The 22651-nt window shown below is 40.2% G+C and overlaps 3 protein-coding genes and 1 pseudogene across 3 annotated transcripts; 1 reads left to right on the top strand and 3 right to left on the bottom strand.

The window, feature by feature from the left end:
* Positions 1–599: 599 nt before the first annotated feature.
* On the bottom strand, positions 600–2237 carry LOC113008999 (differentially expressed in FDCP 6 homolog). Its single transcript, XM_026147007.1, has 4 exons — positions 2124–2237; positions 1852–1989; positions 1087–1173; positions 600–860 (listed from the first exon to the last, which is right to left on the bottom strand). The coding sequence occupies exons 2-4, from the start codon at positions 1945–1947 to the stop codon at positions 690–692; spliced, it is 354 nt and encodes a 117-aa protein (XP_026002792.1). The 5' UTR covers positions 1948–1989; positions 2124–2237; the 3' UTR covers positions 600–689.
* A 1019-nt stretch (positions 2238–3256) lies between these two features.
* LOC113008686 (malonyl-CoA-acyl carrier protein transacylase, mitochondrial-like) lies at positions 3257–5043 on the bottom strand (annotated as a pseudogene).
* Positions 5044–7065: 2022 nt separating this feature from the next.
* LOC113008998 (serine/threonine-protein kinase pim-2-like) lies at positions 7066–10207 on the top strand. Its single transcript, XM_026147006.1, has 9 exons — positions 7066–7536; positions 7929–8165; positions 8291–8416; positions 8540–8634; positions 8773–8820; positions 8905–9123; positions 9213–9393; positions 9480–9650; positions 9740–10207. Exons 1-9 carry the CDS (start codon positions 7476–7478, stop codon positions 9829–9831), a joined length of 1230 nt encoding a protein of 409 aa, XP_026002791.1. The 5' UTR covers positions 7066–7475; the 3' UTR covers positions 9832–10207.
* An 804-nt stretch (positions 10208–11011) lies between these two features.
* LOC113009306 (differentially expressed in FDCP 6 homolog) lies at positions 11012–22651 on the bottom strand. The gene is made up of 12 exons (XM_026147526.1): positions 22093–22651; positions 21305–21445; positions 18809–18991; positions 17948–18178; positions 17711–17857; positions 17527–17635; positions 15518–15747; positions 14748–14855; positions 14362–14528; positions 14041–14239; positions 13851–13941; positions 11012–12085 (listed from the first exon to the last, which is right to left on the bottom strand). The coding sequence occupies exons 1-12, from the start codon at positions 22186–22188 to the stop codon at positions 11883–11885; spliced, it is 1905 nt and encodes a 634-aa protein (XP_026003311.1). The 5' UTR covers positions 22189–22651; the 3' UTR covers positions 11012–11882.

Below are 22651 nucleotides of genomic sequence, written 5' to 3'. Positions count from 1 at the left end.
TGGAGTCAGCCCTTGAGGGGGGGTATTGTCATGGTCCTGGGTCATTTTGACCCAGTGTTCTCAGTTTTCCTGTGGTTTTGTATTTTGTTCCTTATGTCCATTGGATTGTTTGGTTTGGTAGTTGGATTCCCCCTGTGTCCATGCTTTTATTGTGGTGTTTGTTCTGGTACCGTGTTCCCGTCCGTTGTGTTCTGTGTTCTCCTCATCCCCTCGTATTCATCCTTGTTCTCTGCCTCTCTCTCTGTGCTCATCTCTGTGTACTGTGTTGTGTTTAAGGTCCACATCTTGGTGTCAGTATTTTCAGTTTCGTGTCCTCCCTGCTCGGTCATGAGTAATTGTCTTCAGCTGTGTTCCCCGTGTGTTCCCACTTCCCTCATTACCTTCTGTGTATTTATGTCAGAGTGTCCCTTTGTTCTGTGTTGCGTCATCCTTCTAGGTTGTGTGCATTTCCCGTGTCTTCCCAGCGCCTCAGCTTTAGTTTCTCCCAGTATAGTTTTGTATGACTTCTTATGTTCCTGTTAATAAAGACCTGCCTTTGAGTTCATTCCCGTGTGTCTAGAGCCGTGCAATTGGGTCCTCTCTTGCCTTCACACAGCCGCCGCATGACAGTTAATACTTCTCATGGATATCTCAGATCTCCATCACAAATAAAATAATAAAGGGCCATAATAAGAGTTAGAAATCCATTGTTACCGCTCAAGCTCCAGTCTGGCCCTCTCCTCCTCCAGCCGAGCCTGGATCTCCATATTAAGGGCAACTTCCAGCTGCTGCTGTGTCAGCTCCAGCTCCCTGATCCTCTTCTTCTGTTGTTCAGCCTCCTTTTCCTTCACCTGCATCTCAGCCTGCATGCTGTCTTTTATCTATGCACACACACACAGCTACATAAACAGATGCACCAACAGAGCGGTATAAACTGACCTATTCCTGAATCACCTTTTCCTGGACTGTCATAACCATTTTTCCAAATCATTAAAGATGTGAATTTTATAATGACAGTCAACATTTTGCTGCAGTTCTCAAAGATCAAAGTCAAGGAGAAAAGACTCTGTACATAATTGGTGTCAAGTGGAAAACTTTTTTTTTTACCATCTCAGCCTCTTTCAGCTGTCTTTCCAGTTCCATCTGCTCTCTCTCCTCTGCCTCCCTTCGGCGAGTTTCCAGTTCCCGAGCATGCTGTGAAACAGATGAAAGAGCCATTGTTTGGTTTGTGTTTTCACCTCTATCCAGCAGGTGACACTAGGCCATCAGCTTCGAGGTTCAACGTATTGTGCTTTCAGCGGTGCTCTTCTTGATAACTTGGTTGAAGTAAGTGGGTATTTGAGTTCATGTTGCTTTCCTTACAGCTGTAAGTAATCTGCTCATTCCGCTTTTGATCTTTGGCACCAACAAGTGATTTTTTTCCCAGAGAAGTGCTGCTCACAGGAGATTTCCTCTATTTCAGACCATTTTCTATAAACCGGTTAGATGGTTGTACAGTTTCTGTTTGTCTTTCTCTTTTTCTGTCTTCTCTGTCTCATGGATAGTCGAGTCATCAGATTGGCTGCCCCTGCTGCTGCAGCTGCTGCGGGCGCTCCGGCTGCGTTCCCGCTGACTGTTTTCCCGCTGGATCCGTCTCTTCAGTTTGAGTTCATGGTGAAGGGAAGACTTTCCCTCACTCTGAAGACGGAGGGCAGTTTGAATGGCTGAATACCAGATGTAAAATCTTGGGTATACTTTCCATTTAACTTTCCGAGTCAGACTGAATAGGATGGGTTATCTTTTAAAAATGAGGACTGGTGTAGCTTTACAGAGTAATTGAATACATGTTTCGGAAAATATGTTAATCCCTTTTGGATAAAGTGGCTGACTGACCTCCACCTGCCGGAGCACCTCTCTGAGAGGTTCAGTAGCCGATGCCATCAGCTCAGTATGGAACGCACCACTGACTGGGAGAGTTTTGGTCCGCATGAACTTTAGGCTCCGAGAGTTTTCCTGGAGGAAATCCAGAGCCTGAGAAGTCAAAGAAGACAGCAGAAATGACAAGAGCAGCTCTAACAACTTTTTTGATGGTTGAGAGAAGACAGAAAAGAGAACACAATAGATTCACGGTATATTAAAGCAGCAAGAATATATGAATGCATTACCTGCTGGTGCCCTGCAATAACCCTGCCATCTGGAAAAAGCTAGTTGGCCACAGAGCACACAGGATTCTCCATCCCCAGACTCTTGCAGTGCTCTTTTGCCTGCAGACTAGGGCTGCCACAAACGATTATTTTGATAGTCGACTAGTCACCGATTATTTTTGCGATTAGTCGACTAATCAGATCATCATCCATTGGATGTAAAACGTTCAGCTTATTGCACCAGCAGCATCTGCTCTTATATAACTATCATTAGCTTACAGCTTTAAGTGTTTAAGGTATGTGCTAACTAAAAATAAAGACAAGATGATAGTTTATTAAATTTTAATGAAATTTGCAGATTGTTTCGGTGAAGTTTAATAAACTCCTTGCTATCTAAAATATAACAGGACACCGGAGAATATTCTCGAGCATCTCACACTTCTGATAATCAGCTGTCTGCTTGACGTTTATTCAGCTGTGTAAAAACTATAACTTTAATCTCAGCAAAACAGATTTACTCAGGAACAAATAAAATACTAAAATAAGCCAAACAATAACATTTTTAAGTTATCTAAGTGACTTATATATCATGTTTAACCTGAGCAGCGAAAGACAGCGGTGTGTTTGAAAACGATCTGCCGGGAGTCCGGTGTTCTCACAGCTCTAGTGAGCCTTGCCCCGGCTAGCTATCGAGCTAGTGGGTAACAGACGTCTCCGAAAACATCGGAGCGCTTTTGAAAATATGTGGTGTCTTGATAAACTGAGCAGATATTTGAGGTTTACACAGCTACATTCTCGCCTGAAAATATGTTAAACGTTTATTTTGTGACCCAGAAAGAATAATAAGAGTAATATTAAAACTAACTAGCTGCCGCCATTGTTGGAAACTGAGCTAGGCCGCGCTATGAATTCTGGGACACCGCTTCTTCTTCTTCTTCTTCTTCTTCTTCGGGGTTTAACGGCAGCTGGCATCCTTGTATATGCAGTGCTGCCATCTTCTGTTTCAGTCCGTTATTACACTCTTAAATCCTACTACTTATTCCTGCGTCTTTTGTGATCTTACAAAGCTTCAAACGCCGCCTCGACTATTAAATCAGTCGTCGACGATTTTGATAGTCGACGTAATCGTGACTAGTCGACTAATCGTGGCAGCCCTACTGCAGACAGGCATAATTATACTGAGCCTGAGGTCTACCAGTGACTGACAGCATCCCACTGGGAACCAGTTCTGAGGCCTTCTGCATAGTCTCCGCTCGCACCTTCACTGCATACAAAGCTAGAAGATGCATAAGGAGTAAATACAGAATATTAACCAAAGTTGTGATTAAAACACCTTTTACAAGTGCACAAAAAAACCCAAAAAAGAAATCTTTCTATCTTCTGCAAAGTTCATCGCCCCAGAAAAGACAAGAGCAGCAAATTCTCCGACACTGAAACCTGCAGCAGCGACACACATCTCAATGGCCTGTGTACAGCAGGAAACAAGTCAAAAAAAAATAAAAAAATAAAAATGTAACAGCCTCCCGATTATGACCGATATATCATTTATGTCACTGATACATCCGTAACTGAAATTAACTCAGAACAATTTGTTTATTTTTTTAAATGGTCATTCAGAATCAGAAGATTATTTACGGTGATGTTTTTGGTGGGAGTGAAACAACAATCTACTGATAAAAACAATAAAAACAAGATGTGATAATAAGAAATAACCACTGTTGGAAGCCTTATTTACTCTACCGCCTTAATCAGGTGCAGTAATTAAAGTTGAAATGAGAAACTTTGCATTTGAAAGATGCTCTTCTACTGGGCACTCAAAATGCTTTCTTACAACAAGCATCATTCATCCACACCTTCATACATAATGTGCGCACATTTTAAATATAAATTAATATTACTGTAGCAGTATTTAAAAAAAAAAAAAAAGATAAAATGGCCACATTTAAGAAGGCAGGACCTGCAGTTATTGTCCTTTTTCCAGACATTTATCTGGCACTTACTTTGGGGTTTTCTTGGTTGAGTCTCTCCACAGCAGCCAGGGAGGTGACAAACACCGCCGGCTGACAGTGAACCGTTTTCTGCAGCTCGTCCTCGGGGCCCTCCAGACACAGAGACAGCAGGTCGTAACCCAGGATCTTCTGGGCTACGGTGAACATTTCTTTAACGTTGGGGTATTTTAAAAGTCCTCTGCCCATGCCCACAAACTGGCTGCCCTGACTGGGGAAGAGGAGCACGGAGCAGCCGCTGGGGTCTTTTTTGGGTCTCCGCTGAGGCGCCGCGGCTGGCTCGCTGTTCGGGGGAGAAGCGGGAACTTCAGCCGGAGAAGGTAATCTCCAGCCGTGGAACCGGGCTTGTTGGTGGACAGCGTCCTGCTCAGAGAGACCAGCGACCTGACCTTCCCTCTGGAAGATGCTGCCATCCTGACTGCCACTGATGCCAACATGAGCTGTTCCTCATCCAACGACGTGTCTGCGGATGAAATAAGACGCACAGCCCGCCCGGACAAACTGTAATCACCGAAAGAGTCAACTTTGCTTGAACTCAACTCTGACATCTGCTCGGCATGACACCTCACAGGGAGACGAAAAGAATATTCAGAATACAATTGACAAATGCAAAAAAACCCTCTAAACCATTGACTACAGAGAGATTTAACGTTGTTCGGCAGGATAATGTTGACCAAGGTTGAATCTTTGTCCAGTTTAATCTATCCAGCTTATTCCCTAGCCATCCCACCAAGAATTATAAAAGACATAAATAAGGCGAATTTTAATTTCATATGGAAAAATAAACATCATTATATTAGTAACAGGGACTTGATAAAAGATTATGAAGAGGGGGGTTTAAAAGCAATCGATTTTGAAATAATGAATGGCATTTTAAAGATTAATTGGCTACGATCTTTCTTGAAAAATGATAATGAGATGTGGTTCTTGATGCCATCTCTTATTTTCAACAAAGTTGGGGGGATCCTTTTAGTATGTGATTTTGACATTTCTAAACTACCCATAAAACTTTCCAAATTTCATCAACAAGTTTTGTTAAATTGTAAATTAATGTTTAAACATAACTTTAGTCCCCACAATGTTCCATTGTGGAATAATAGGGTGATATTGAATCGGGGGAAATCTATGTTTGTGGACGAATGGATGACAAAACAAATTTGGTCTGTGACACATATAATGGATGAAAATGGAGATATACTTGAATTAAACAGGCTTAATGAGAAATATGACATGAGTTGCTCGTTCGAGCTCTATAAAAAGGTTTCACAGAATATCCCAACAGTCCTTGTAAATACAATAAAGAACAATTTTTCAAATATACAGACTACAAATTTACATAAAGTTAAACTAGATGGTCTTGACTTGGTTAATGGAAAATGCAATAATCCATTTTTGAGGAGGTATTTGGTTAACACCTTATATCCAGGTAGGACAAAATTCTCCCTGTTCCATAAATCTCTTAAGCTAATAAATAAGCCCCAAGCAATCAAATTGCATAGATTTTTAGAAGAGTTTGATTTTTCTTAGCCCCTTATTTAAGTTATGTGTCTTGTTTATGGAACCTCACTTTTAGAGATTTTATGATCCCCCTTGTCTTCTTTATTTCTGTTCCTTGTTTTTCATTCTTTTTTTTTTATTGTTATTTATTTTTGTATTGGTTATTCATCTTTTTATATTATTATTATGTAGATGTGTGAATATGGATGTGTATGTATGCATGTGTATATGCATATATATGTATATATATGTATATATATGTATATATATGTATGTGTATGTGTATATATGTGTGTGTGTGTGTGTGTGTGTGTGTGTGTGTGTGTATGTATGTTTACTTTCAGTTATTGTCGATTTCATTGTGGTGTACAGGAGATGTGATTCTGTTCTGATTGATTTAATATGTCGCTTGTCTCTTTGAGATTGTCATTGTTATTGTTCTAAATAAAGTTCATTTAAAAAACAAAACAAAACAAAAAACCTCACAGGGAGACGCCATGTTGTTTATACGGAGTTTATTCTCGTCTTCTTCCGGTTGACGTTCAGGCTCTCTCACGGTGCAGCGCCACCTCAGGTCAAATTATGTCATGCTCTAATGTATCGTGTTTTTCTTTTCTGTGCTTTAATTTGTCTACAAAGTGAAAATAACCATAAGAGCTTTTAAGTATACACAGACATGCGCTTCTTAAATTTAGCTTAATTGGCTCCACAGGTAGGAAGTAAAAAAGTTTAAAAAAAACCTTCCTTGCTGTACTTAATTTTTACTCCCTACATTTTTAAACAAATATCTGTAGTTTCCACTCCGTATTTTTGACAGAGAGGAGGGCTGGGTAGCCGTAGTTTTTGTTGACCGCTGCGCTGCACAACATGTTTCGCTTTGTTACATTAGAGCCTGTGATGTTTTAAGAGTCTGAATCAGGAGCTGATGACATTACTCTGTAAACTCTCAAAGCACTTTAATAAACAAGCAAGCAAACAATTCCACCTCTTGCATTATTGCGTAAAGTTGACAGCGTGTCAGGCAAATAGGCAGGCTCCATCCCTGGCCTCTAGCGACTGTGGAAGTCGCTACAGTAATGTTTGCATCAGTCTATCAGATGAATCCCCTCCAAGTCCAATATTTACATCAGTTACAGTGATAATGCTTGGTGTCTACTTTCAGCCACCGCAGTAGAATGCCAGGAATGAATCTCATTGAAATTGTAGTTGCATTTTCTATTTAATTTAATTGTCATGGATGATACACAGACAACCCAACAGCAAACAGAGGAAAACAATGGGCCACGTGGGACACAGGGGCAAGGCAAAGTAACAGAAACCTAAAGCCTAAGAATATAACACAAGAAGAAAACAATAAAGAGAACCAAAAACATACATAAGAATAATCAATGAATATAAATGAACAAACGCAAAACACTGGGTCACAGACTCAGTACCATGACAGTTAAATGTACATAATAAATACTTTAAATCAGATGACAATGTAGCTGACACTGTGTTTATTAGTGTGTGGTCAACCACAAATCTTCATACTGTCATCCATAGATGAGGTCTTTATACAAATGATGAAAGATAATGAAAGAAACTGTTTAATTGATATGAAATGATTGAATTATATGAAATATTATGGCTTTGTCTGCCAGAGTGTTTTTCTGTAAACTACTTTGAACTACTGGCAGTCAGTGAAGTCACTGAAAGGCAAGATTCTATGTTGTGTTGCCGTAGTTTCCAGAGTTTACTTATAAAGCTCACTTACAGAATTCAGTTAGAAAAGTCAAGCATTTGAAAGGTGCACATTTGAAGAAGTATTAACTCAATATTAACTCATTACGGTTTACATTTTCGATTTTAAAGGGTCTCCGAAATTACAATGAAAAAGGAAACAAGAAAAATTACCACTCCGGCCGATAAGAAAGATTCAGGAGATCAAGGTAAGTAAAATAATAAAATAAGAACCTGGTAAAATCCAAATCCTAGAAATGTTGACACTGTGTGAATCATTTTTGAAGCAATTGAATCATATGTTTGATTGAAAATAGCTTTAATACAAGATGTCTAATCAAAGGAAGGTTACCGGTCTTTTGGTAAAATAATGTAATAAGTTTATTCTTGGACTCAACAGTAAAAACAGACCAACAAGTGTCATCAAGATCTAAGACTTAGTAAACCTAGTATCAATTCGCACTGGTCAGTTTTTTTAATCCCAAGAATAAACTTGTGATCATTTAAGCAAAAGCAATTTCAAATTCTTTGCCATCAAACTGCTTCCAGTCCTGATGTCGGGGACTCTTTTTCACCACTGTGTTGTTGTCGTCGTTTATAGATTGTAAGAGCAGGACTGCTAAAAGAAAGGCCAGTCCTGAAAAGAAGACCCCAATAAAAAGGAGGAGGGTCGCTGAGCAGGCTGGTCCTTCCACCAGCTCAGATGTGGTCAAAGGAGTGAAGCGCAAGGTTGTGCAAGATGAAGAGGACACAACAAAGAGAGCAAAGAGGGCTAAACTTCTTGACCATACGAGCGGTGACAAGGAGCAAGCATCCTCCTCGTTGGACTCTGGTAAAGGTAGGCTAATTAGTTGAATAAGGGGGTAGATTAAGTGTGGTTGCTAGGTTTAAGATATTGGTGTTTAGTGTTTGTGTCTATCATCCAGTGAGCTGATGTGCTTTTGGTGTTTTCCACATCTCCAGACTTGAACAACAAACAGGAGTGCACAAAAAATGGCAAAAGAAAGGCCACGGGAGACAACAGAGAGTCACCCAAGAAAAAAAAAAGGAATGTGGACCAGGACAAAAAATCAGTAGCAGACCAAAAATGTAAGTAGCAAGCAGCTTGGGTTTTATATTCAGGGGAAGGGCAGAAGGAACATTTAGGCTACAGAGGAGAGTAATTTGTGTCACAGCTGTAATAAAACAAGATTTGCTGTTTTGTCTGTTCAGGTGAATTCCAAGCCAGATATGTGGAGGAGCACCAGCTCGGAGAAGGAGGCTGCGGAGCAGTGTTTTCTGGCTACCGGATAGAAGATCGTTTTCCAGTAAGTGTTCAGATGATGGTAGTAAGACAGGCAGTAACGCAGATAATGGATAATATCGTAAACTGAGACGTCTGCTGTGTTTCCACCTTTCATTATGTCATACTGAGGAAATGCTCACCAATGCTCTGTGTCTTCTAGGTTGCCATCAAACACATTCCCAAAAATAAAGTCTACTGCAAAGTGGCGGTAAGCATCCAACACTTGAATTAGTTTCACATTACTGGATTGAATGCGGCGTTCCTCATCATCCACTTTGTTGTAATATTTCAGGATGAAAATGGGAAGATGCTCTCGGTGGAAGTGGCCATTATGCTTAAACTTGCAGGTGAAGCAGAAGGGTCAGTGGGAATATCAGCACCTGTGTCCTTGCTGGAGTGGTTCGACTTTGGCAAAGAGCTGATCCTGGTGCTGGAGAGACCTGTCCCTGCTGTGGACCTGCAAAAATACAAAGCAGAAAATGGAAGAGCTTTACCAGAGGACAAGGCCAAGGTAGGTTGACTGGGAGAGCCTTAGACTGTACAGCATTCAATCAAGGCAGAAAAGCATTAACTCATTATTGTGTTTTTCATCTTTTCCAGGTCATTCTGAAGCAACTAGTTGATGCTGTAAAGGAACTTGAGGAGAAACACATCTTTCATCGGGACATCAAGGGACAAAACATTCTGATTGAGACCGGCTCAGATGTGCCTCGAGTTCGCATCATTGACTTTGGACTGAGCTGCTTTGTTAAACAGCGATCTCTGTATCGCATCTTCTATGGTAACATATTCTGCTCCTGCTTTTCACAGATGTAACAATTTGTGTCTTTTGTTTTAGAAGAAATTGCAATTGTGTCTGTTTGTTAGGCACTCCTCTTCACATCCCTCCCGAGTGGTACATTAGGAGCTGCTACAGGTGTGGACCCACCACGGTGTGGCAAATGGGAGTGGTGTTGTATGAAGCGCTTCATGCACGATACTTTAGTACCGCGAGGTTCCTCACAAAGCAACTGAGCATCAAAAAGCGTCTGTCCACAGGTAAGAAAACTTCACACTTCCAGATTCACTGATGCCTTGGATCACTAGAACTATCATCTTCATCTTTTTGATCTTTTCTTTCTTTCAAGAATGCCGGAATTTCTTGGACGCATGTTTAGCTATAGTCCCGGAGAAGCGCCCAACACTGGAGGAGCTCCAGCTTCACCCCTGGCTAAGATAACAGACACAAACACACAATTCACACCTTATCATGTAAGTGTGATACATTGTAGTAACTTCCTTTCTTTTTTCTGTTGGACAGGAATAGATAGAGTGGGTCAATCTTAAAAAATAAATAAATAAAAATTTAGCTTTTTTGGAGTTCCTGTAACCCCCCCAGCCATCCCAGGAAAGGGGATCTCTCTTTGAATGGGCTTTCCCGAGGTTTCTTCCCATCGATCTGGCCCCCTGGGGAGTTTTTCCTCGTCTTCATAGAGAGCTTGGGCTGGGTCAGGAGCTCCATCAAAACTGTCTTTATTTGATGACTTCAATGTCATCAAATAAAGATGTGTTTTACTTAAAGTAAAATTTGATCAAAATAAAACTTGTTTAATTCATCTTTGCTGAAGATTCTCCTTCATTACTATTTTGTTTTGTTTTTTTTACCCATGGTGCATTTTGACAAATAAGAAAACTGAATCAGGTTAAAGTGTGCACAAAGACAGTCACACTGCAAATGATCTGAAGACTTGCATGTGTTGCTCTAACCCCCAACTAGTTTAGACAGATTTCCTGGTTCTACCAGAGGTTTTTTCCTTCAAGAAGGGAGTTTTTCCTTCCCACTGTTACTGAGTGTTTGCTCATAGTGGGTTGTAAAAGCATAAAAGTTAATAAGAGGCAGAGTTATCACAGAGGGAACTATATAGCTTAAATGTACAATTTCTACAGGACGAATTATAACTTCATTATGTATAAAAGCTCCTGTGGATAATTACTCCTATTTGTAACTTTACACAAGAGAAAGTTTGCTGTCACATTATTTATAACAGGTTGGGTTTTGTCCTCTGAGTTGAGCCTTTGGTTGCAGTTTATTAAAGAATTTCCTCTAAAGTAGCTGTTGATAAAGATTTAAAGTCGTGTTTATATACAGAAATATGCTTTAGTTCCTGTTTTTTTACATGTCTGCCTCAGTGGATCAGTAGAAGATCTGGCACAGGAAACTAGATGATGAAAAAAGGGTACGAATACACATATATATCTATATAGATACAGATATATATACACACACACACAGGTTGCAACGTAGTATTTTCATTTTTTCTTAGCATTTCTTTAACGTCTTGGTGCAAAAGAATACCTGCATTTGTGTGTAAAGAAATGTTACATATATACTAAAAACAGTTGGAAAAAAGAACTACAAATTTGGAAAGGAATTTATTCATGTTCTTACTCATGGATGGAGTACATGGTTTAAAAAACACTGAGGAAACAGATATGAGGCAGCTGTATCAACATAAAAACATTAATACAGTTAAAAATGAATAAAAAGTTGCACGCTTAAACTTATTTCTCTACAGTTTGTACAATTAATCCATGTAACAATAGGTTCTCTCTTAATATAGTAGTTATTAAAATATCTTTACATAAAAATACATTTTTAAGTACTCTCCAGTGGAAGTCTGTTGTGGCTTATGTTTCTAAATGACACAACCATAAAGCAGCCCACAGAATATACAAATATGTCTTTGATAAGTGAATGTTGGCTCCCACAATGGCCTGTTAAGTTATTGCAAAAATAATTTACTGCATAATATGTCAGATTAGAACATGTTATAAGCACAAAACTGAAGGGGAAGCAATAAAAACAAAAATTAAAAAACAAACACTAAATTAAGTTAAAGGATATTTCTTACTATACTATATAATTGTATAATGTTGCGTTTGATTGCAAAAGAAAACCCACCAAGAAAAAAAGAAAGAAAAAAAGAGAGAATAGAGTTTAATTTATTCAAAACACATTCTTTTCTTTTATTTAAGCTGTAGCGAGATTCAAATGGACAAAAGAGAAAGAAAAATATTACAGATTTGTTTTATTAATCATGAATAAACTTTATTATACACAACTCTAAATTTCAGTTGGTCTTAGTCAGATGTGTTTTTAATTAAATCCTGCAACACTGTGCTCGCTGCCACGCTGCCATCACTTTATATCTTAGTGTGCAATTCAAATATATACTTATTACAATATTTTTCCCCCTTAACTCTCAACTCGCGTTTTTAAAATGTCTGTGATCATATTTGTCCGTTGACTTCTGTCTGGGCCTCGAACGATTCATCAGACAGGTTGGCAGCCTCCAACTGATGCTCCAGACTTTCATCATCGCCTCTATTCTGATCAACTCTTATCTTAAACTTAGTGATGAACTCATTACTGGCCAGCGCGTCCTCCTTTTTAGGGCATGTGGGCTTTGATAACAGCCGGCTTTCCAGTCGCTCTGCAAAGAAAATTCACAAAACATTTCTTATTTGGTAAGCTTGTTAACAAATTTTAGTTCAGTTTTGCTGAAAGTTATAGCATGCATCAGGTAAGAAGCAATTGGTTTTTAAAAAGCATATACATTCCCCAAAACATTTTTATTATTTTGGAGAATAAAAGATTGTACACAATTTCCCTTTTTAAAGTAAAAAGATTATTAAGTCTAATTCTTACTTATTCAGTAGATTAAAGTGTTGAAACATCATTATTCATAAAATATGCACATTACAAAATTAAAGTTATTCAAAAATTACTCAAGTACTTACTCCAATACTCACATTATTCAAGTAAATGTAATTTTTGCCAATGTAATGTCACATAAAATCTTAATCTGAATAAGGGATTTGAACCCCACTGTCACGGCCAGGGGATCAGCAGGCCGCTGACTAGTAGTGTTCTCTCTCTTGCTCTCTCGCCAGGGCGGAACTCATGGTGGGTTCACGCCCTCGGCCCACGCCCCTCTTAAGAGGAAACACCTGGGCCTCATCAGTGCAGCCAACATTTAAGCCAGGGAGTGGCTTCTACTCATCGCTGGATCGTTGTGTGTGACTCGCGTCAGTGCAGCCCGGCTCTGAGCAAGTTCTCATTTGCTTCCCTGTGCAAAACCTCTAACGTGTGTTTCCTTCTGTACATAGATCCCCTGGACCCGACTCTGCATTCCCCGAGCGGATTCCCTTTTTGTGTGAGTGTTTGGAGAGAGAGTCAGAAGAGGAGCAAGTGTCTTTTCCCTACCTGGATTTCCCCGGAGCCTTTTCCCTGTCACCGCTTTGTATATAGCACTATCCCCTGCACTGTTTGTACTGTGCATGCGGTTATTTTTCGTTTTAAGATTTCCGTGTTTAAATCATAATAAGATTTAGTTTTAATTTTTTTTTTTTTTTCTTCTCGCCTGTCCCATTTGGTTCTTTAGCCATCAGAATTGTTGTCTGAAGACCAACAAGGATACCCAATGGATTTACTTTGCCAAATGGATCATCGTGGCATTGCCGTATTGGTCCATTTGGTCGATCTTTGTTTTTATTATTTATTATATTTTATTTTCAGATGTTACAGACGGGACAGACATGAGTGAGAGATAGGAAAGGGAGAAAGAAAGAGGAAGGAAAGGAAAAACAGAAAGGGAGAGGGACAGTGAGAAAGGGGGGGAGAAAAAAAATAAAAATCTCCTGGATCACCTGTTGAGAGAAGAATAGAAAACAAGCAAAAAAAGACAAAAAAAAAAACAAAGCAACATACTAAACACAACACCATCGCATTAATCTAGCTAAGTGTAAACAGCAGTAAATACTAAATATTCAATGTTGTTGTGCAGCACGCAGGACAGATGTGCTTCGAAGTAGCAGCCAAGAAAGGTGTAATTTGGGTCTACGAGCAGTGAACACCCGTGTGCATACCTGTGTGGATCAGCGCGCTTGTATTCCAAAGGTTTCTCCATGTAACGATCTGCTAGGGAGTGTGGGGGGGCCACAGCCCCGTCCTCCAGGGTGTGAAGCAGCCTTAATTAGTTTTAATTTTACTTGTTTACTAGTTTTAATTAACTTGAGGTGAGTCAGATTCTTTCATTCAAGTCACTGAATTAATCTCTTGACATGTTTGGGGGTAGGTGCCTTTTGTAGCATTTTAATGCAATTATCTGACAGATTATATGGTCTACACTGTTATTAACTATACTAACACTCTGTTCCTGAAGTCTGTACCGCAAAGAGGCAAAGTGAATACCGCACCTGCAGGAGTAATGGGGGTCATCAGTCGGTTCAGCTGGATGTTCCAGTGCCGTACATGTTGACTGGCATTCCTCAGCCTCTCCTGGACCTCCTGGAAACAAAAATCATGCAGGCATCCTCATCAGTGTTGTTTTAGAAGAGCACTAAATAAGATGCTGCTCACAAAGCCAGTCAAAACAAACTTGCTCACCTCCAGACGCTGGTGACTTCTTTGGCGAGATGCCTGCAGATCCTGGAGCTCCTGAGAGGCAGAGTTGAGGGCTGAGGGGGTGTCCTCATCGGGACTGCCATCTGACAGCTCCTGTATGGGGCTGAGGTTTTGCATTGTACGTTGCTGCTCCTGGAGGAGCTGGAAATGTTTCCTCTTTTCATCTTCAGCCCGCAGCAACCTGAAGGAGGGGAAAAAGGGAAGAAGCAACTGAAAATGTTAATACTTCTCATGGATATCTCAGATCTCCATCACAAATAAAATAATAAAGGGCCATAATAAGAGTTAGAAATCCATTGTTACCGCTCAAGCTCCAGTCTGGCCCTCTCCTCCTCCAGCCGAGCCTGGATCTCCATATTAAGGGCAACTTCCAGCTGCTGCTGTGTCAGCTCCAGCTCCCTGATCCTCTTCTTCTGTTGTTCAGCCTCCTTTTCCTTCACCTGCATCTCAGCCTGCATGCTGTCTTTTATCTATGCACACACACACAGCTACATAAACAGATGCACCAACAGAGCGGTATAAACTGACCTATTCCTGAATCACCTTTTCCTGGACTGTCATAACCATTTTTCCAAATCATTGTGAATTTTATAATGACAGTCAACATTTTGCTGCAGTTCTCAAAGATCAAAGTCAAGGAGAAAAGACTCTGTACATAATTGGTGTCAAGTGGAAAACTTTTTTTTTACCATCTCAGCCTCTTTCAGCTGTCTTTCCAGTTCCATCTGCACCTCCCTCTGCTTCCTCCGCTCTCTCTCCTCTGCCTCCCTTCGGCGAGTTTCCAGTTCCCGAGCATGCTGTGAAACAGATGAAAGAGCCATTGTTTGGTTTGTGTTTTCACCTCTATCCAGCAGGTGACACTAGGCCATCAGCTTCGAGGTTCAACGTATTGTGCTTTCAGCGGTGCTCTTCTTGATAACTTGGTTGAAGTAAGTGGGTATTTGAGTTCATGTTGCTTTCCTTACAGCTGTAAGTAATCTGCTCATTCCGCTTTTGATCTTTGGCACCAACAAGTGATTTTTTTCCCAGAGAAGTGCTGCTCACAGGAGATTTCCTCTATTTCAGACCATTTTCTATAAACCGGTTAGATGGTTGTACAGTTTCTGAAATACTCAGACAAGCCTGTCCGACACAAACAACAATGCATGTTCAAAGTCATTTAAATCCCATTTGACCTTCAGCAGGTCATCTTATTAATGTATACATGCCTAAATGCACTGAGCTGCTGCCATGTGATAGGCTGATTAGGTATTTGACCTAATGAGCAGCTCAACTGGTGTATCTAACAAAAATGTGGCCAGTGAGTGTACATGGTACTTTTTAAATGGACAAAATGAACTGCACTGGCAGCTGCCCAGTGCCACTATGAATTAGTTAAATAATCACTACCATGGATAGTTTGGTGCATGATGTAATTAAATAAATATTACAAAAAAAGATTCTTATAGCCCTCACTTACCTTGATAATGTTTTCAATCTCTAAGTCCTGTTTGTCTTTCTCTTTTTCTGTCTTCTCTGTCTCATGGATAGTCGAGTCATCAGATTGGCTGCCCCTGCTGCTGCAGCTGCTGCGGGCGCTCCGGCTGCGTTCCCGCTGACTGTTTTCCCGCTGGATCCGTCTCTTCAGTTTGAGTTCATGGTGAAGGGAAGACTTTCCCTCACTCTGAAGACGGAGGGCAGTTTGAATGGCTGAATAGTGAAAGAATACATAAAAATAGTAATGCAATTTTGTTGCCTTGCTATAGAAAATAATATATTAAAACAATTAAAAAAACAATATATTCCTTTTATAGCTTCCCTCAGAAAAGACTTCTTGCTATGAGTTGCATCTTAGCAAACCCTCATCATCACCTTCATTATCACCTGGATCAGCTGCCACACTATCATTAATCTTTGCAGACACCACATTTGCTGCTATAAATAGAATGAACAGCCTACGAACAAAGCAAAGATATGAACTACATGTACACTTTGTTTTTACATGAGAAAGCCATGGCAGCATTCTTTCATGAAAAAAAAAAAAGATGCGTCTCAGTGTTACAAGGCAGAGCTGTAAAAAAAATAGTTATGTCCACTTTAACCCAAACTTTGTACTTCTTTGTCTTTTTTTGTAGAAGAGGTGTTTTGTGCCCCTCTGTCAGTGACCTCTTTTCAAATTACCAAGCTGTCTGAACCTATTATTCATGAAATGTGGCTCCTTATCTCAGTCACAATCGTAGGCAAACACAATTTGTTATTACAGGAAGCAGTAACTAACTAGTTAAATCTCATTTAGTATCAACAACCTCCATCACACCTTTTCTTGCAGCTGTTTAAGAGACTTGCATAACCTAAAATCATGATGCTACCTGCACCATGCTTAATAGTGTTGTGCAGTGTTTTTGGTCATTGCTTCTTTTTTCTCAACTCTTAAAACTCCTTCTGATAAAAGGAGAAAGTCCTTGATTTTCTCCATTCGTAGACAGCTGCATTCTATAATGCTTCTTGTGGAAGTTAATGGCACTGAGTCATGGTTGAAAGCAGTTTTTATATAGTTACCAGAGACCATTTTTGTGCTTTATCTCTGTCCAACACCACAGTAAATTTTAAATTAAACAATCAAGACGTGACTGAAGTGCAGACTTTCACCTTTAATTCAAAGGTTTTTGAAAAAATAATGCATTAACTCTTTAGGAATTACAGCCATTGTTATACACAGTCCTCCATTTTCAAATGCTCAAAAACACCAATTGGCTAAAAAGCAGTTTCAGTGAGTCCCCTTGTTATTTTATGACAAATAAAGCAGACATAATATCTGTAATTTTAAAGAGGAGACCCAAAGAGATATCAGTGCAAATGAAGGAGGCCATCATTAGGCTGAAAACCTAAAATACACCTATCAGAGTATAGGTAGAGATATCACTGTTAAAGTCTGTAATCAAGAGGTGCCTTCATGAATGGAAATACAGAGAGCTTACAACAAGGTCCAAAGCACTGGTTACGCTCAAGAACTGGAAGGTCAGGTTAAACATTACTAAGAATAAAAAAGAGCCTGCACAGTTATGAAAAATATTGTAAAGATGAAATTGAGTTTAACTTGGAAATGTAGACAACGTCCTCCGTCAAACATGGTGGAGACAAAGAACTGAGTCACTAGTGTTTATTGAAGGTGTGACTGCTTATAGAAGTGGCACGATGAATTGTGGAGATACTGACCCAAAACATCGAGGGAAAACTATTTTAGCATTATCGAGTCTGGCTGTAACTGTGACTTAGTCAACATTTTATAAGCTTCAGCTGACTTCTGAAAGTTTTCTTAATCATTGGCAAAAGAAACACAAATAATTAGCAACCAATGAAACACAGATTGTTTGACAAGTGGCCTCAATATATCTGAAAGATCCTGGAATTATTTATATACACTATGATAAGCTTCAGTACATTTCAACCACACTAAACCAATGAGCACACACATTGTAAGTTACACACCTTGAGTCCACTCCACTTTCTGTTTCTGGTCAGGCGCGCTCATCTCGTAGGTTTTACTATGGGTTTTCACACAGAACAGACAGCGCTTCCCCTCCCTGTCTGGAATAGACTGAAACAAAAAAATGTTTGTAAGTCACAGCGTTGGTTGGTGAAGAGTTAAACATGCTGAGTTTTCCTCACTAACCTCTATGACACAGTTCTGATCCAGCTGGATCTCCCCTCTCTTGTCTTTTAAGTCCTCGCTGACATAGTAGGCCATGGAGGAGGGCTTCAGCACAAACCAGCGCTCAGTCCAATTCCTACGCACATGCCCCTTTTTCCACATGTAACCCTACAAAACAAGGGATCAATTGAAGAACAAAGAAAGACAAAAATGTCAAGGGAGCAGTCAAATAGGCTCCAGTGACACAGCACAACTCACTCTCTTGAGAACGCTGTGATAGATCTCCAGGAACACCTCATCTAAAGCCAGGCTGAAGGCCTCAGCGCTGGTGACGCTCAGCAGCCGGCCTGCACTCATATCCTCCAGGAAGGTCCACACGGACATTCCCTCTTCCCACACTGTAGCATCCTGCGATAGTAAGTCCTCCATGGGCTTCCCATCCCACTCCTCGCTCATCGCAGTGGAGATTTTCTTGAGGAGATACTCCACCTAGAAGCATTCAAATATTTGTATACGAAACTTTTTGCACATCGCTAAAACCAAATATTAACGGCACCGACAATGCAAATACTGACTCAACACAGATTGTATTCTGTGGTTTTGGGATATCACTCTTCATGAGGAGCTCACTGAGTGACTTCTACAGAAGCCGTTTATTTTTATCTCTGTCGACAGGAAACCAAAAGCATTATGGAGGAAGTGCAGGAAGGAAGAGCCTCATTAACTAACTTACTTGCACTTGTATTTTCCTACTGAGAAAATCTTTAAACTGTCCTAACTCTGTCATCACACACAAATTATATTTCTTTTTGGGTATTTGGGTATAGCAGTGTCTAAAAACTACAAGCGTTGCTGGTGTTTGTTCCTCTAACTCTCTTAAATTGTTTCTTTTAAATCAAAAGTGAATTGTTTAACTTTTTGTACAATGTGTGTCCATTTTTCCATTTATAGCATACAAATGACTTAAAATATAATCACTGTGGATTTGAGCCTTTTCAAGAAAGCCCTAATGAATCAGGCCTCAAGCAGTTGCCTAAAATAAAATCCTCTCCAACTTTAAGTGTTTCTACAAATTCTCAGTGAACACATTTCACTCTCCTTATTCTTCATAACTATTACCTCCTCTGGTATCATCACCAGTGGGTATCGGTCCTCTGACAGAAGGTTGAATAAACAGAAGAGCTTGAAGCAGTCCCTTTCCGATAGCAGTGTCCCCTGTGGCACCCTTCTGAAGTTCTTCTTCATGGTCATTGTCCAGCACAGGTCATCAAATTTCTCCTTATCAAACATCCCCTTTTTGACCTGGAAATGCAAAACTGGAAATGCTCTGAACTGAAACTAAAATTGCACTTTTTAAAACAGTTTTACATAAGATTATTTGTTTCCTGAGGGGTGTGTTATGAAGGAAGTTCAACACTGCCTGGCTTTCTTATCATGAGACTGGTTATCATCTTTCTCGATTAACTCACGCTTTCTGCTTCAATCTCTGTGCACACTTATATAAAATGGGACTCGACTGAGCACTGCGTGCTGCAGTCAGAAGAAACGGGTTACAAAGATCTCTAAAGTTTATATAAATATAAGAGTAAAACACAACACTGCTGCTGCAAATAAGACTGACTGCTTCAGAAGATCATTAAGTTACAATAACTCAGCTACAACTCTTAACAGTGTAAAAAAAAGGACTTCAGCAGCATTGGCATCAAGCATAAAAATATCACCAGCTGAGTACATGGAAAATCCTGTGACAATGTGACACACATTTCCACTGCTATGTTGCTAGTGAGGTGCACTCATTTTGTTAGATACACCTGTTTGGCTTCTCATTAACACAAATATTTAATTAGCCAGTCACATGGCAGCAGATCAATGCATTTAGGCGTGTAGATATTATTAAGTAAAGACGACCTACTGAAGTGCAAACTGAGCATCAGAATGGGGAAGAAAGATGATTTTAGTGACTTTAAATGGCATGATTGTTGGTGCCAGATAGTCTATGTCAAAAAACTGCTGATCTGCTGGGATTTCCCCACACAGCATTCTCTGGGGTTTACAGAGAATGGTCAGAAAAAGAGAAAACATTGAGTGGTAAAAAATCCCTTGACTGCTTCAACAGTGATTGAAATAACTACTCATTACAACAAAGGTATGGAGAAGAGCATCTCTGATGTACAAAACAGTCAAACATTGAAATAGATGGGCTACAGCAGCAGAAGGCCACACTTCTATCAGCTAAAACAGGAAACTGAGGCTGTAATTCACACAGGCTCACCGAAACAGGACAAAATATAATTGGGAAAATGTTTTCTGGTCTGAGGAGTTTTGATCTCTGCTGTGACAAGTATTTTTTGTTGATGTAATAGTGGTGGGAATACTTTTTTGACACACTTTTACCCCTGAGTACCAACTAAGAATCACTGAAAGATTGCAGCCTACCTGAGAGTCACTGTAAAAAGAACCCAGCTGCGCTATAAAAATTGAAAAAGTCCCAGTGATTTTCTGCCAGTACATTTTCTGTTTTTTGAGAGAGGTTTTCATAAAGTGTAAATAGTCAAATTCAACGTGTGCTTAAAAAAAATTACAGTTTTTTTTGTTTGTTTGTTTGTTTTTGCTGACCATATCCACCCCTTTATGACCACAGTGTACACTTCCTCTGATGGATGCTTCCATGCTCCATGTCACGAAGCTCAAATAATCTCAAACTGGTTTCTGTAACATGATAAAGAGTTCACTTGAATTAAATGGCCTCCACAGCCACCAGATTTCCATCCAATAAAGTACCTTTGTGATGTAGTGGAATGGGAGATGTGCACCAACTGTGTGATGCTATCATGTCACCATAATCTCTGGGGAATGTTTCCAGCATCTTGTTGAATCTGTGCCGAAGGTTTAAGGCAGCTCTGAAGCACAGTGTGACTATTAGGCTAGCTAACACGTATTTCTTCAGCAGAGAATGTTGGGCTTTCAAAACTGAAACTCTGAACATAAACTGCCCGACCACGTTACGGTCTCAGCATAATGTCAAAAGAGAGTCGACCTTTGTGTCGCTGGAATGTCTGACTTTAAGATCACGATAGCCTGCTAACTAATCTCGCTTTGTAATCTTCATTTCTGGTTGTAAGCAATGTAACAATAGTTACAAACAAAGAAAAACCTGACAAAACAAAACCCAGGGGGTTTGACTGAACTGTTAATAAAGTACTAGCTGGAAGTATTCAGGCACAGCTAGGTTAAATTAAAGGGAAAATGTAAAATAGATATAAGGGCTATATTTTCCTCATCTCAATAAGTCCAAAACCAACAACTAGTCGGTTCTGAATTTCTTTTTAAGTTAGCCGGGTACTGTAGGTTTTTGCAAGTGTTACTCGAAACTGAGTAAATACTGCATGAAATGGGAATGTCATTCAACTGCAGATCGGCACACAGTACTGCACGACCAGCTGGCACGCAATGTAAACATAAACTTAAGTTAATGATCGTGGTAATGAAGGAGCATGAGATCGAGGGTAAAGGTACTGCTCAGTGATGTGTTCGTAAGAGTTTTGAACAACATAAATACAAGTATAACTGCAGCTGAAGGAAAACCCTTTGCATAGATTGTATTTTTTACATTACCTTATCCAGTATGTATTTGCTGAGGTAGGGCATGTAGCCATGATTAGACACTGGTCCATCATCATCATCCTGGAAATGCTGCTCCAGAGCAACGGGATCATGTGGGATGTTCAACACTGTGTACAAGTTGTGGGACAGCACCTGGAGAATTCAAACAGACATACAGCATAAGTGGATGGATAAAACTAAGCACAACTCCCGCACACTCCCTTGTTTCTTCACATATCAGCAAACAAACGCTCACAAGCACAGGCAGCTAGTCACCAGTGAGTAAGCATGTCAGGGCAGCTTTCTGCTATTTCCCTGGATTCTTCTAACCAAGAGGGGGGGGTCAGTTAGGCATGTAGGGAGTGGAGGGAAAGCAAGTTAACAGGCAAAATAAAACCTACCGAGGGGAAAAGAAGGCAAAACATAATATTCGTCTTTTATTTAGAAACCCTGACAATTTTGTGTGGTATCAAGGCCATGATAAGGTTGGACTTTCACCTCCACTCTGAACAGGCTAAACGTCTGTTAATGTCTGAAAAGATCTGGATTTGAGTGCGAGCTTTTAATCTGTCTGCGTGTCTCATGTTCCTCTGATTACAACACGAATTCACGCACAGTATGCCACCACACGTACACACCACTACGTTTGAGTTCTGACTTTAGACAGAGTCGAAGTGATGACCAAAGTAAAACTGCAAGAATATAAAGCGTTTGTGTTTGTCTCTGTGCTCTCTCCAGCGGACGCCCCTCGGTCTCAGTTTCCTGATCTTAAAAACGTCTCGCACTAAAATTCTCCTTACCTTTAACTGCGACTTGGAAACTTTCCCGCACTTCTCCACGTCCAGCGACGTGAAAGCGTACCAGATGGACTTCAGGAGTTCGGATTTTAGGTCCATTTTTTGGAGACCGCCGGGGACGCGCAAAACTACATTTCCGAAGCGGTGCGCAGCGGCTTTTTACGCAGCCACGGGTGAGCGCCTGTGTGGTGAGAACAGCCAAGCAAAATGTGGAGCAGAGCACTCACTGCGGTGCAAACGACAAAGGCCCAAAGTATCAGATGTGGTGCAGACTTAAAGAGGCGGAGAGCCGAAACAAAACCTGGAGCACCACACGGTCCTCCTCCCTTCTCATAATTCAACAAAACGATTTAAAATAGTGGGGAAAAAAGCAGACATGGATAGATCTCGACAGTGTGAAAATATTTACGTGATGATTTCACACTACATGTATTCACAGAACTGTATCTAAGGTATTTCTCCTGATAGGGTGGGCTCCAGAATTCCTCAACGCACTGCCAAAAACCAAAACCAAAGAGGAGGAATCCTGTTATCAGATTCAGGAGACTTGCTAAAGGACACA

The sequence above is a fragment of the Astatotilapia calliptera genome, chromosome 17, assembly GCF_900246225.1.
Source record: "Astatotilapia calliptera chromosome 17, fAstCal1.2, whole genome shotgun sequence".
In the NCBI taxonomy this organism is placed as follows: domain Eukaryota; kingdom Metazoa; phylum Chordata; class Actinopteri; order Cichliformes; family Cichlidae; genus Astatotilapia; species Astatotilapia calliptera.
This window is presented reverse-complemented; position numbering and strand designations above follow the sequence as displayed.